Source organism: Bufo bufo, chromosome 4, assembly GCF_905171765.1.
Source record: "Bufo bufo chromosome 4, aBufBuf1.1, whole genome shotgun sequence".
NCBI classification, from domain to species: Eukaryota; Metazoa; Chordata; class Amphibia; order Anura; family Bufonidae; genus Bufo; species Bufo bufo.
The window spans coordinates 154,855,570-154,869,950 of record NC_053392.1 but is presented as its reverse complement, the minus strand read 5'-3'; the positions used below and the strand labels follow the sequence as shown (position 1 = coordinate 154,869,950).

At 45.2% G+C, this 14,381-nt stretch overlaps 1 protein-coding gene across 1 annotated transcript in view; it reads right to left on the bottom strand.

Annotated features, from left to right (window-relative positions):
• PLSCR5 (phospholipid scramblase family member 5) overlaps nt 1-12,309 on the bottom strand; it is a 142,305-nt gene extending 129,996 nt beyond the window's left edge. Inside the window, exons 1-3 of the mRNA XM_040429945.1 lie at nt 12,273-12,309; nt 8,137-8,225; nt 7,161-7,203 (exon numbers count right to left, since the gene is read on the bottom strand). Coding sequence (XP_040285879.1) covers nt 7,161-7,203; nt 8,137-8,225; nt 12,273-12,309 — 169 coding nt within the window. The remainder of the gene's footprint in view (nt 1-7,160; nt 7,204-8,136; nt 8,226-12,272) is intronic.
• Between the last annotated feature and the right edge of the window lie 2,072 nt (nt 12,310-14,381).

The window sequence follows — 14,381 nt, the reverse complement described above, 5'->3', positions numbered from 1 at the left end:
ACATTGTCTCCCACCCGGTCCCCTGCTGAAACCGCAGAGTTGGCATATGTGACAGGGAAATTAATATAGTTAATCCGTCTGTTAGTTCGGTGGGCGACATATTCCCATTTTTGGTGTGAGGTACACCTGCACTGCATACGTGACAGGGAAATTAATATAGTTAAACTGTCTGTAAGTTCAGTGGGGAACCTCAAAGAATGAGGAGAGCATCAAATAAGGGACGTGGCTCTGGTGGTGGTGCTGCTGGTTCTGTTGGAGATCCTGCTGCAGGACGTTCAGCGTCATTTTGTAGGCCCGAAAACCGGTGTACGAATGGTGAGGCAAGGACAAGGAGAGACAGTAGTAAATTGGATGGCAGACAGTGCCTCCAGTTCCTTCACATTGTCTCCCACCCAGTCCCCTGCTGAAACCGCAGAGTTGGCATCTGCAGTCCATGGGCATCTGTCTTTCACCTCACTCCCTTGCAAATCAGCCAAGCAGTCTTAGCCCCAAGTCATGCAGCAGTCTCTTATGCTTTTTGATGACTCTGCTGGCAGGGTTTCTGTGGGCCATCCAACTAGCCCTGTCCCAGAAGTGGAAGAGATTTAGTGCACTGATGCCCAACCACTTATGTTTCAGGATGTTGACATGGGAGGACCACCGCACCACGTCTCTGATTATGATAACGAAACACAGGTGCCAACTGCTGCTGCTTTCTGCCATGTGCAGACTGACAAGGAGGGCAGGGGTGAAGAGTGGGTGGAAGATGATGTGGAGGATGATGAGGTCCTAGTCCCCACATGGAATTAAGGTCATGCGAGTGACGTGTGCAGTTCGGAGGAAGAGGTGGTGGTCACACAGTGCCAGCCTGTCACGGCTGTGTCTCAGTATTGTTGCTGTTCGCTGTGAAACATGAGCCGTGCATGCTGGTTGCCAGGGGCAACATGTTATTGTTGCAGCATGTTTTTACCTTGCTCCCTTCTGATGGATCTTTCCCTGTCTGGTGCTGGTAACTACCTGGCTGGGTGTGGCCACTAGAGGTTTATATTGCCTGTGACTTTCAGGCTGGAGTCAGTGGTACTCCAGCCTTTGTTGGTGCTGGAGCTTTGCTCCTTTCCTGGGTGTTCTATCTTCCCAATCCTTGAGGGCCACCTAGTGGGACATCGATGTCTCCACGATGTCTTCCCGTTGTCACCTTCCCTTCACTTTCCGTTTTTTTGTATGGTGTTGTTTATGTATGGGTGGGTTTTGTTATGTCTAGTTTGGTGTTCCATGTTTGGTCTGTCTATGGTGTATGCTCAGTCCTGCATGGATGCTAGACATCTCCCTGTATATCTGTGCCTTCGGTAAGAGGGCCCTAGGGTTCCCAAGAGGGGGAACTACAGATCAGTGAGCAGCTCTTCCTGGTGCTTTCATGCATCCTTTCCGCATGGGGGTCCAGGCAGTTACTGGTGTGCTGGTTACTATGTTTGGTGTTTGTACTGTGTCCTGTTTGGTGTGTGGGCTCCAGTACATATGCACGGGTTCCAGTCGTGTGGCTGTGGCAGGTAAGTGTGTTGTTCTGGTCCTTACCTGCCGATCACGGTCTCCTCTTTTCCCTGCATCTAGGCCGGGTGAGACTCCTGTTTTCATGTATCTTGGAGGAAAAGGTTTTCTCACGCCCTTTCATTATTTGTAGGGCTGTTCAGGGATTCCAGGGTCTGAGGTTACTGGGTATGAGTCATCATACCATCTGGGTCCACTCATACGGTGTGAGGAGTCAGGGCCAGGATTAGGATGGCTGTAGGAGGTGACCTGCTCCCTTTTCCCTGTCCAGGCCTAGTTGCTCTTCCCACTTCCAATTAGTGTTCGGTGGGGAGTTTCCCCCCACTTCCCACCATGACACAGCCGCACAGCAAAAGAGGGAGCAGGGTGCAAAAGCAGAGTGGCAGTCTCCTAGCCAGTATGCTTGCTACTGCCCACCGCACCCAGGGACTAAGCACACCAAAGCCAGCTCCAAGGAGTTCCCTGGCATGGCAGTTTTTCAGACAATGTGCTGATGACAAGACGCGAGTGGTTTGCACGCTGTCAGAGCCTGAAGCGACGCATAAATGTTCTAAACCTGAGCACCACCTGCATGACCAGGCATCTAAATGCAAAGCACGAGCTGCAGTAGAGTACACACCTGCAAAAACCACAAAAGATCTCAGGCTCCTCTTGCTCCCTCTTCTGCTGTGGTCTCGGCCTGTTCGTCCCCTCTGGAGTGACAGTGGAACCTGCCACCCCACAAACAGAGGATGTGGCAGCAACACCACCACCTCCACCACCGTCACCCAGCATGTCCACACTGTCCCATGGAAGCGTTCAGATGTCTATCCCCCAAACACTGAGAGAAAGAGGAAGTACCCCCTACCCACCCACAGTCCCTGGCCCTGAATGCCATCATTTCAAAATTCCTGGCCTTTGAAATGCTGTCCTTCTGTCTGGTGGAGACAGAGACTTTTAAAAACCTTATGGCAGTGGCTGTCCCACAGTGCGTGGTTCCTTCCCACCACTACTTTTCCAGGCGAGCCATCCCTGCCCTGCACAACCAAGTGGCAAACAAAATCAGGTATGCACTGTGCAACGCCATCTGTGGCAAGGTCCACATAACTACCGATACGTGGACCAGTAAGCACGGGCAGGGACGCTATATCTCCCTAACTGCACACAGGGTAAATGCAGTGGTGGCTGGGCCTGAGGCGGATAGCAGCTTGGCGCATGTCCTACCACCACTGAGGATTGCAGGACATTTCTCGTTGCCTCCTGTTGCCTCCTCCTCCGCTTCCTCCTCTACCGCCTCCTCATCCAGTCAGCGTAACACCTTCACAACCAACTTCAGCACAGCTAGGGGGAAACGACAGCAGGCTGTTTTGAAACTCATCTGTTTGGGGGGAAAATCCGACACTGCGCAGGATCTGTGGATGGGTATGGAACAACAGACCGATGAGTGGTTGGTACCGCTGAGCCTCAAGCCTGGCCTGGTGGTGTGCGATAATGGGCAAAATCTCAAGGAGGATGATGAGGAAGAGGAACCGTGTTCACAGCAGGGTGGCACCCAAAGCAGCTTATGGGCATCAATGGAGCGTGGCTGGGGGGATATAGAGGACACAGACGATACACCTCCCACAGAGGACAGCTTGTCATTGCCTCTGGGCAGTCTGGCACACATGAGCAACTACATGCTACAGTGCCTGCGCAATTGCAGCGGACCGTACCGCAGGGGCAGTATGTTGGTGCACGGTGGGCTGATGGGGGTAGTAGTCATACTCACGGTTTTGCGGCTCCCTGGGTCGGCGTGCAGTGATGAGGAAGACAGCACTAAATCCTCCGGGGCACTCTTTATTGTAGGGAACACCAGCCAGGTGGAAGTTGAGGTGCCCTTGGGTATGCTTAGGGTGCTTTGGTGGCTGGGCCCCTGTGTCCGTGATGCCAGCACCGTGAGGTGCAATTAGTAGATGATGTTGAATAAGGAGACCAAGTTTCTTAACAAACTCCCAGTACTTTACTAAAGCTGATCCACAGGTCATCAATGTATGCAAAAGTCATTTACAGCAAGGCAGCTTTTACAGTGATTCAGATTAGTTCCCAGAAGTGGCATAAGGGGCAGTTTTCTATGACAATCAATCTTTCTCCCTTGTTTCTCCAGGCTGGAGGGATGAACTATCTCTGCTGTACTGTTTAATCATATACAGTCGTGGCCAAAAGTTTTGAGAATGACAAAAATATTAGTTTTCACAAAGTTTGCTGCTAAACTGCTTTTAGATCTTTGTTTCAGTTATTTCTGTGATGTAGTGAAATATAATTACACGCGCTTCATATGTTTCAAAGTCTTTTATCGACAATTACATGACATTTATGCAAAGAGTCAGTATTTGCAGTGTTGGCCCTTCTTTTTCAGGACCTCTGCAATTCGACTGGGCATGCTCTCAATAAACTTCTGGGCCAATTCCTGACTGATAGCAACCCATTCTTTCATAATCACTTCTTGAAGTTTGTCAGAATTAGTGGGTTTTTGTTTGTCCACCCGCCTCTTGAGGATTGACCACAAGTTCTCAATGGGATTAAGATCTGGGGACTTTCCAGGCCATGGACCTAAAATGTCAACGTTTTGGTCCCCGAGCCACTTAGTTATCACTTTTGCCTTATGGCACGGTGCTCCATCGTGCTGGAAAATGCATTGTTCTTCACCAAACTGTTGTTGGATTGTTGGAAGAAGTTGCTGTTGGAGGGTGTTTTGGTACCATTCTTTATTCATGGCTGTGTTTTTGGGCAAAATTGTAAGTGAGCCCACTCCCTTGGATGAGAAGCAACCCCACACATGAATGGTCTCAGGATGCTTTACTGTTGGCATGACACAGGACTGATGGTAGCGCTCACCTTTTCTTATCCGGACAAGCCTTTTTCCAGATGCCCCAAACAATCGGAAAGAGGCTTCATCGGAGAATATGACTTTTCCCCAGTCCTCAGCAGTCCATTCACCATACTTTCTGCAGAAGATCAATCTGTCCCTGATGTTTTTTTTTGGAGAGAAGTGGCTTCTTTGCTGCCCTTCTTGACACCAGGCCATCTTCCAAAAGTCTTCGCCTCACTGTGCGTGCAGATGCGCTCACACCTGCCTGCTGCCATTCCTGAGCAAGCTCTGCACTGGTGGCACTCCGATCCCGCAGCTGAATCCTCTTTAGGAGACGATCCTGGCGCTTGGACTTTCTTGGACGCCCTGAAGCCTTCTTAACAAGAATTGAACCTCTTTCCTTGAAGTTCTTGATGATTGAGGTGCAATCTTAGTAGCCACAATATCCTTGCCTGTGAAGCCATTTTTATGCAACGCAATGATGGCTGCACACGTTTCTTTGCAGGTCACCATGGTTGACAATGGAAGAACAATGATTTCAAGCATCACCCTCCTTTTAACATGTCAAGTCTGCCATTTTAACCCAATCAGCCTGACATAATGATCTCCAGCCTTGTGCTCGTCAACATTCTCACCTGAGTTAACAAGACGATTACTGAAATGATCTCAGCAGGTCCTTTAATGACAGCAATGAAATGCAGTGGAAAGTTTTTTTTTGGGATTAAGTAAATTTTCATGGCAAAGAAGGACTATGCAATTCATCTGATCACTCTTCATAACATTCTGGAGTATATGCAAATTGCTATTATAAAAACGTAAGCATTCTCAAAACTTTTGGCCACGTCTGTCCTTGGTTATGGTGGGCAGCTTGTAGCTTAGAATCTCTCCACCTAATGCAAAGAAGACTAAAGCCTGATAAACAACAGTTTCCTTCTTTTGCAAATATTCTCACTCCCTCTCTGAGTTGCCTGGTTCTTCTGTAATTGTTCCATTCTATTGGCTGGTACTTGGAACTAACTTTGGAGTTTTTTGTAACTCTCCAAGATGGCTGCTGAGGTGCAACTTTCTCCTCAGACATCACACACACTGACCTCCTTGTCCTCTGTACTGTGTGTAGGGCGGAGTCAGCCCTGGGAGGATTGTTAGAGCAGCTATTTGTCAATGGGAGCCGGCAGCTCCGAAAACAGCCGCTGGGGGCTTTCATCGGGATGTTCTTGGAACTGCCTGCTCCCGGTGACTGCATTTGATTTCAGACCCACTCCCGGCACAGTTAAGGGCTTACCTGTGCATCGCCGTACGGGTGAGACTACCTTACTAAAGATGGCAGCCCGCATGTGTTCACTGGCGAACACTGCGAACTGACCATCACTGACCAAGAATCAGTTGTGGAAAACATCAGGCTGAAAAAAAAATTAATCTCAGAGTCAGCACAGAGTCAAACCAAGATGTACTACAAGTGGGAGTTAAGCGGAAGGTTACGTAGTCCAGGGTCAGAATTAGGGTGGATTCACATCACGTTTTTGCTATCCGTTTAACGCAGGGTTGCCCAACCTGCGGCCCTCCAGATGTTGCAAAACTACAACTCCAAGCATGCCTGGACAGCCTACAGCTATCATTCTACAGCAGGGCATTGTGGGAGTTGTAGTTTTACAACACCCGGAGGGCCGCAGGTTGAGCATCCCTGGTTTAACGTATACAAAAATTTATACATTAACAGATGCCTCAGACTGATGCCATACAGTGGCATTAATTTACCATAGAGTTCCATTGTAAAAAAAAAAAAAACTATAAGTGAACGTATATCTTTTTTTACGGTACTCTGCAGGATACAAAAGTGTGGTGTACTATGCTTTTGTATCCTTTTTTTTTTACCAATGCATATGTTAGGGCTCATGCACACAAATGTATTTTCTTTCCATGTCCGTTCTGTTTTTTTTTGTGGACCATATGCGGAACCATTATTTCAATGGGTCCACAAAAAAAAAAAAAGTTACTCCGTGTGCATTTCGTTTCCGTATTTTTGCAAAAAATTTTGCATGTCCTATTATTGTCCACATTACAGGCAAGTATAGTACTGTTCTATTGTATGTATATTGCGGTCTGCAAAACACGGATCCGCAAAGAATATGGATGACTTCCTTGTGCATTCCATATTTTGCGGAACGGAACAGCTGGCCCCTAATAGAACAGTCCTATCCTTGTCTGCAATGCGGACAATAATAAGACATGTTCTATGTTAAAAACAATCTAAAAAAGCATCACAGCAAACTATAGGAACAATAACTGACACACTCAAGAAAGCTAATTAAAGTTAACCACAGCAAGGAAGGCCCTGATTGGTCGTAACATCATCAACATTGGTCTTCTGGAACACCTGACTCACTGACCAGCCACGTCATATTGGCTGGAAAGCAATGTGTTCTGCACATGTGCCACCTGATATCCCTGTCAGCGCTACTGTAAAGCACCGGAGCTGTTAGGGAAGAGCATCACTGGATCAATGAGGTAAGTACTTTACAGATAAAAGGCAAAAGTGTACAAAGAATAGAGATAGACAATGCAGCTGCTATGCAACTCTTACCTTTTTTTGAAGTAACAACTACCATGTTGCTCTATTGTTTAGATTGCTGAGCACCTCACTAATTAAAATGGTAATTATATTTATACATCTTTATATGTTTATATGGTCTGATATAAACATTTACCCATAAATATTTTTTATTATTTCTACCTTTCTAGTTTTATTTTAAGGCTTCTATATTTTCAAGAATATTTTAGTTTGCCATTAAAGAACATTTATGCTACTTACCTCCCAAAAGTTCCACCTCTTGGTGAATAATGATGTGCTGTAGCTTAAAAAATATACAAAATCAGTTATAAAATTTGTGTAATTACAAATATATTAACACACATTACATGCAATATTTAGTATAGTATATCCCTTCTTTTATTGTGTTACACCAACGACAAAATCGTCCATTTCTTCTTATGTCTTTTGTACCTTAAATGGGTAAGTCACAATGCCGACCAGACAAGCCTTGGCTGATTGACCTATCAGTAAGACTGGAAGCTGAGCCAATCAGCTTCCTGGCTCTGTGTCCTATACCAGAGCTAGACGGCTGATAAAAGTCTGCAACTCAGTAATTGCCATTTGCCTGTGATTATGCGTATCTTGGATCCTCTGTTTTGTGCCACTCCCTACTATTGCATTTGAAATTCTGGTATTCTGACTGTGGCTTGTTTTCTCTATTAACCCCTAGTCTGCTGATTTGGCTCCTACTGAATCTCATGGTATTCTGACTTTGGCTTGTTTGTGGATTACCTCTCACCTGCTGTTTTTGTCAGTATCTGTCTCCCTTGTGTTGACCCTGCTTGTCTACTATTCTCCTGAACCCCTGGTCATTCTGGAGGTTCTGCTTCAGCAATCTTGTACCAGTTGTCTGCTCCCTTACTCCTCAGGCATTACCTGGGTCCTTAGCAGCTAGTAAATTACCAAGGGGTAGACTTCCTACCAACCAGAGTCTAAATTTGTAACATGTGGTTCCAGGACAGTGGCCATGTTATTTCCTTACAATCTAAAACACATATTAAAAATGTCTAGCAAGCCAAATCATGCTCAGCTTGAGGTAAGGAGACATGGGAAAAAAAAATACAACATACAAGGGCATCAAGACGAGGACTTGAGAGATAAATATGAACATACAGCTCAGAAAATATTAGCATAATATAGCTATATTTGACCTAACCTGTAGTATGCATTCATTTGAATAAAAATGCTACAGTACCTTGCTCAAATGTTCTAGACCTGGTGGAACCAAGAACCTAGGTTCTGGAGCTTTTGTTTCTGGAGAAGATTTCCATAGTGGGATTCCATCTTCTCATTATCCAGAGACTGGGGAGTACCAGGTAGCATATTCTGAACATCTTTAGTTGCCTGGGGTGTGTTGCCTACAAAAAAGAAATACATCAAATTTTATGATGATTTGTGACCCCGATGTCCTTTCTGCACCTTTCAATACCTCTTAGACAAAGAGGTGTTTTTGAGTGGTTTAAGACTATATATATATATTTTTTTAAAACAGTGTTTTTATGGCTGCTATAGACAGATACGACATGTTAGCCAGTTGGAAATTATAAACCTGCGTACAAGCACTGGATTTTTTGTTGTGCCATTTTAAGACAGTTTCTGGCATTTCTTTTGTCATTTGGTTGTTTTTTAATTGCATCATGCTCTGGTGTAGTATTTTTTCAGGTATTCTCTCATAGAATAAAAATATATAAATTTGAAAAAAGCAAACCCCACAACCCCATAAAATCTCAGATTAGAATGCAAAAGCAGATGTTATCCGAAATGATGGAAATTCAAATTTCAAAGTGGAACTCAGAGTTATTCTAGGACTAAAGTTTCAATTTAGTAGTAGTCTGAAGTATATAGCTTAATGTGCAGATCCCCACAAATACTGTACTGATTAACTTCTTAATCATCTTTGTAAATGTTTGTATATTACCAAGCTCAGAATCCCCTGAATAGACAGCTATTGCCTCTAGAGGGAGTGCTGGAGCTAACTGCATACTGTTATAGACTGAACTTAATGACACTTCTTACAGTAAGTTCTCATGCTATGTCTAGCAGAGGCTGCACACATCAAGCATTTTATCTTCTAAATCTATGTATATGCAGGGGAATTGGACCACTGTATGTGTGTGTGTGTGTGTGTGTGTGTGTGTATATATACACTGCTCAAAAAAATAAAGGGAACACTTAAACAACACAATGTAACTCCAAGTCAATCACACTTCTGTGAAATCAAACTGTCCACTTAGGAAGCAACACTGAGTGACAATCAATTTCACATGCTGTTGTGCAAATGGGATAGACAACAGGTGGATATTATAGGCAATTAGCAAGACCCCCCCAATAAAGGAGTGGTTCTGCAGGTGGTGCCTACAGACCACTTCTCAGTTCCTATGCTTCTTGGCTGATGTTTTGGTCACTTTTGAATGCTGGCGGTGCTTTCACTCTAGTGGTAGCATGATACGGAGTCTACAACCCACACAAGGGCTCAGGTAGTGCAGCTTAATCCAGGATGGACACATCAATGCGAGCTGTGGCAAGAAGGTTTGCTGTGTCTGTCAGCGAGTGTCCAGAGCATGGAGCGCTACCAGGAGACAGGCCAGTACATCAGGAGACGTGGAGGAGGCTGTAGGAGGGCAACAACCCAGCAGCAGGACCGCTACCTCCGCCTTTGTGCAAGGAGGAACAGTAGGAGCACTGCCATAGCCCTTCAAAATGACCTCCAGCAGGCCCACAAATGTGCATGTGTCTGCTCAAACGGTCAGAAACAGACTCCATGAGGGTGATATGAGGGCCCGACGTCCACAGGTGGGGGTTGTGCTTACAGCCCAACACCGTGCAGGACGTTTGGCATTTGCCAGAGAACACCAAGATTGGGCAAATTCACCACTCTGGCGCCCTGTGCTCTTCACAGATGAAAGCAGGTTCACACTGAGGCACATGTGACAGACGTGACAGAGTCTTGAGACGCCGTGGAGAACGTTCTGCTGCCTGCACACATCCTCCAGCAATGACCGGTTTGGCATTGGGTCAGTAATGGTGTGGGGGTGGCATTTTCTTTGGAGTGCCGCACAGCCCTCCATGTGCTCGCCAGAGGTAGCCTGACTGCCATTATGTACCGAGATGAGATCCTCCAGACCCCTTGTGAGACCATATGCTGGTGCGGTTGGCCCTGGGTTCCTCCTAATGCAAGACAATGCTAGAGCTCATGTGGCTGGAGTGTGTCAGGCAGTTCCTGCAAGACGAAGGCATTGATGCTATGGACTGGCCCGCCTGTTCCCCAGACCTGAATCCAATTGAGCACATCTGGGACATCATGTCTCGCTCTATCCACCAACGTCACGTTGCACCACCAGACTGTCCAGGAGTTGGCAGATGCTTTTAGTCCAGGGTCTGGGAGGAGATCCCTCAGGAGACCGTCCGCCACCTCATCAGGAGCATGCACAGGCGGCTTGTAGGGAGGTCATACAGGCACGTGGAGGCCACACACACTACTGAGCCTCATTTTGACTTGTTTTAAGGGACATTACATCAAGTTGGATCAGCTGTAGTGTGTTTTTCCACTTTAATTTGAGTGTGACTCCAAATCCAGACCTCCAGGGGTTGAAAAATTTGATTTCCATTTTTTTTTGTGTGATTTTGTTGTCAGCACATTCAACTATGTAAAAGAACAAAGTATTTTAGAAGAATATTTAATTAATTCAGATCTAGGATGTGTTATTTTTGTGTTCCCTTTATTTTTTTGAGCAGTGTATATATATATATATATATATATATATATATATATATGTGTGTAAAAAAGGCCAAGGCAGCACTCAAGTATCCGTGAAAAAAGGGTATTTTAATCACCCATGTGGTAACAGCAACGTTTCAGCTCACTCCATGGAGCCTTTGTCAAGCCATAATACATAGTGCAAAATCAAGTGCTTATGTAGCATACATGATTAGCAAAGTGATTACATGATTATACATCAATTTTTACTAAAACAATATTAAAAACAATATATATCAAGTGTGCATAATTGTATCTCGCTAAAAACAGACAATATGTCATAAAGTGCTGTCATAGAGCAGCAGGAAATGCTAGCAGAATGCTTGGGTGTATAGGGAGAGGAATTACCAGTAGAAAGAGGGAGGTGCTCATGCCGCTCTACAGAGCACTAGTGAGACCTCATTTGGAGTATTGTGCTCAGTACTGGAGAACATATCTCCAGAAGGATATTGATACTTTGGTGAGAGTTCAGAGAAGAGCTACTAAACTGGTACAGGATTGCATGATACAACTTACCAGGAAAGATTAAAGGACCTTAACATGTATAGCTTGGAAGAAAGACGAGACAGAGGGGATATGATAGAACTTTTAAATACATAAAGGGGAATCAACAAGGTAAAAGAGGAGAGAATATTTTAAAAGAAGAAAAACTGCTACAAGAGGACATAGTTTTAAATAGAGGGGCAAAGGTTTAAAAGTAATATCAGGAAGTATACTTTACTGAGAGAGTAGTGGATGTTTTCCTTTGTTTTATGGTTCCTGATAATCTTTGCTCGCCCCTCTCGTATGGGTTTTATTACATGTGCAATCATTGGATTATTCCAATAACTGTTTTTTTGTTTTATTTATTCTCTATATAATTCCGGAACGGCCAACCGAGTCCTGCCGTTCAAGCTATATGTGAGAATTCTCTTATTAGATGAATTATTTGTTTTTAATCAGCACAATCATGTACACCTGATTTGTAATATTGATTAATTAAGTCATGCACTGTAACCAGATAAATTTATGGATAGAAATTTTTGGCACATAGCACTTATGACATATTGTCTGTTTTTAGAGAGATACAATTCTGCACACTTGATATATATTGTTTTTAATATTGTTTTTGTAAAAAATTGATGTATAATCATGTAATCACTTTGCTAATTATGTATGCTACATAAGCACTTGATTTTGCACTATGTATTATGGCTTGACAAAGGCTCCATGGAGTGAGCTGAAACGTTGCTGTTACCACATGGGTGATTAAAATACCCTTTTTTCATGGATACTTGAGTGCTGCTTGGCCTTTTTTACACATATCTAATAGGACCAGGTCTGTTTCAAGGAATTGCACCGCTTTGGATTTGTGTGCTGCTCATCAACTTTTTATATAAATATATAATATATTTATATAAAAATAAATAAAATATTATATATATATATATATTGTTGGATTGCTCTGTAGTTAGGATTAGCGGGTGCAGCACAGAGGCAAAGTACAAGTTCTTGAAAACATCAGTGTTTATTCACACGTGAAAGCAAAACAAAAACGCAAGTTGCTGGTGATCGTTCACACACATAACACTCACACCACTCTGTTGGAAGCTTTGTCAAGTCCACAGGCATGCGTTAGGCGGCCTGTTGCCCTCACAGAGTCTGAGCCTTCCAGCCCTTCTCAAGACGTGGATTCCCAACACAGCCCTTAGATCACAGCACACAGACCGTCCTCAGCTCCACTGTCAGACGGAGGTAATCCTCCTCACCTGGCAGTGCTGGCCTGTTTTTTATGCCTGGCAAAACTGAGCCTGGAACATGGGGAGTAGTCACCCACCCAGCACTTTGACTACTCCCAGTAAGAGCCGTCCCGTGTCAACTATTACAGCCATACTAAGTATCAAAGTGTCAAACAGCAACTGCTGCTGACACATAAAAGCCGGCTCCTATTTCACCGAGGCCAGGTACCTCGGTGACATGTACCAATCTTCCACGATGATTCCTTGTACCTTCTTGCATACCTCCCCCCTTTTTCAACCCTGAGGGGGTGAACATATGCCATACAGTATACTCGGGACAGGGCATCTGCGTTTCCCTGTAACCAACATTTTGTAAGGACAGGAACCACCTGGTGACTCAGGCATTTCTCTCTTTGGCCTGGCTCATCCACTTGAGAGGGGAGTGGTCAGTCACCAGGCAGAATATTCTCCCCAACAACTTATAGCGGAAAGACTCGAGTGCCCACTTGATAGCCCAGGGCACTCTCTCTCTCCACTATACTAGTCTTGGCTGGGGTGAGCTTGCGGCTTAGGAAGACAACGGGATGCTTGCTCCCCGTTGACTCCTGAGACACTACAGCACCGAGGCCTACTCAGAGGCATCTGTCTCTACTATGAATTCCAGCTTAAGGTCAGGCGTCACCAAAACTGGGGACCTACACAGGGCCAACTTCAAAGCAGAGAAAGCCTCTTCCACGCGGTCATTCGAGTGAACCATCACTGACTTGTGTCCCTTCAATAACCCTGTCAATGGTGTAGCTACAGTAGCAAAGTGGGGAATAAATCTCATGTAATAGCCTATCATTCTTAGGAATGACTAGCCTTTGGAAAGTGGCGGGGGCGCCATGCAGACCAAAGGGTAACACCTTATACTGGTATAGCCCTTCCAGAGTGATGATGGCTGTTTTCTCTTTGGCAGCCTCCGTTAAGGGTACCTGACAATACCCTTTGGTGAGGTCCAAAACAGAAAGATACTGGGCTTGTCCTAACCTCTCAATCAGCTTGTCTACCCAGGGCATGGGATACGCATCGAACTTGGAGATTTCGTTTAGTTTCTGGAAATCATTACAGAATCGTAACGACCCGTTCGACTTTGATATTAAGACTATTGGACTGGGCCACTCACTTTTGGACTCCTCAATGACATCTAGTTGCAGCAATAGCTGCACTTCCTCCGAGATGGCTTGTCGCCGAGCCTCAGGTACCCGGTATGGTTTCAACCGGATTTTGGCCTGAGGCTCAGTGACAATGTTATGCTGGATTATGGAAGTACGTCCAGGGAGGTCTGAGAACTCATCCGTGTTCCTGCTGATGAACTCCCTGGCCTCATGAGTCTGTTTAAAGGAGAGGCTGTCAGCAATCTTCACTGTGGCAACCGCTTCCCTTACATCAGACTGAGGGGCCGGAACCTCTCCTCCTAGAAAACTTGGCCACGGGCTATCGTCAGTACTGGTATCCCTATCTTTCCAAGGTTTGAGCAAATTCAGATGGTACACCTGCTCTTGCTACCGTCGCCCTGGCTGGTGTACCTTGTAGTTTACTTCTCCAACTTTTTCGAATACCTCGTAGGGTCCCTGCCACCTAGCCAGAAACCTACTATCCACTGTCGGTACAAGAACCAAAACCCGATCTCCCGGGTTAAAGATCCGGACCCGAGCCTACACCCGACTTTGAGCTCGCTGAGCTGCCCCCACATGTTCCTTTATCAGCAACAACACGGTTTCCATACGTTCTTGTATCTAGGTAACATATTCAATAACGCTATTATATGGTCTGGGTTGTTGCTCCCACACCTCTTTGCTATATCCAACAGACCACAGGTGATGTCTGCCATATAGAAGTTCGAAAGGGCAGAACCCAGTAGAGGCCTGGGCACTTCTCACACTGCAAACATAAGATAGGGCAGAAGGAGGTCCCAGTCCTTCC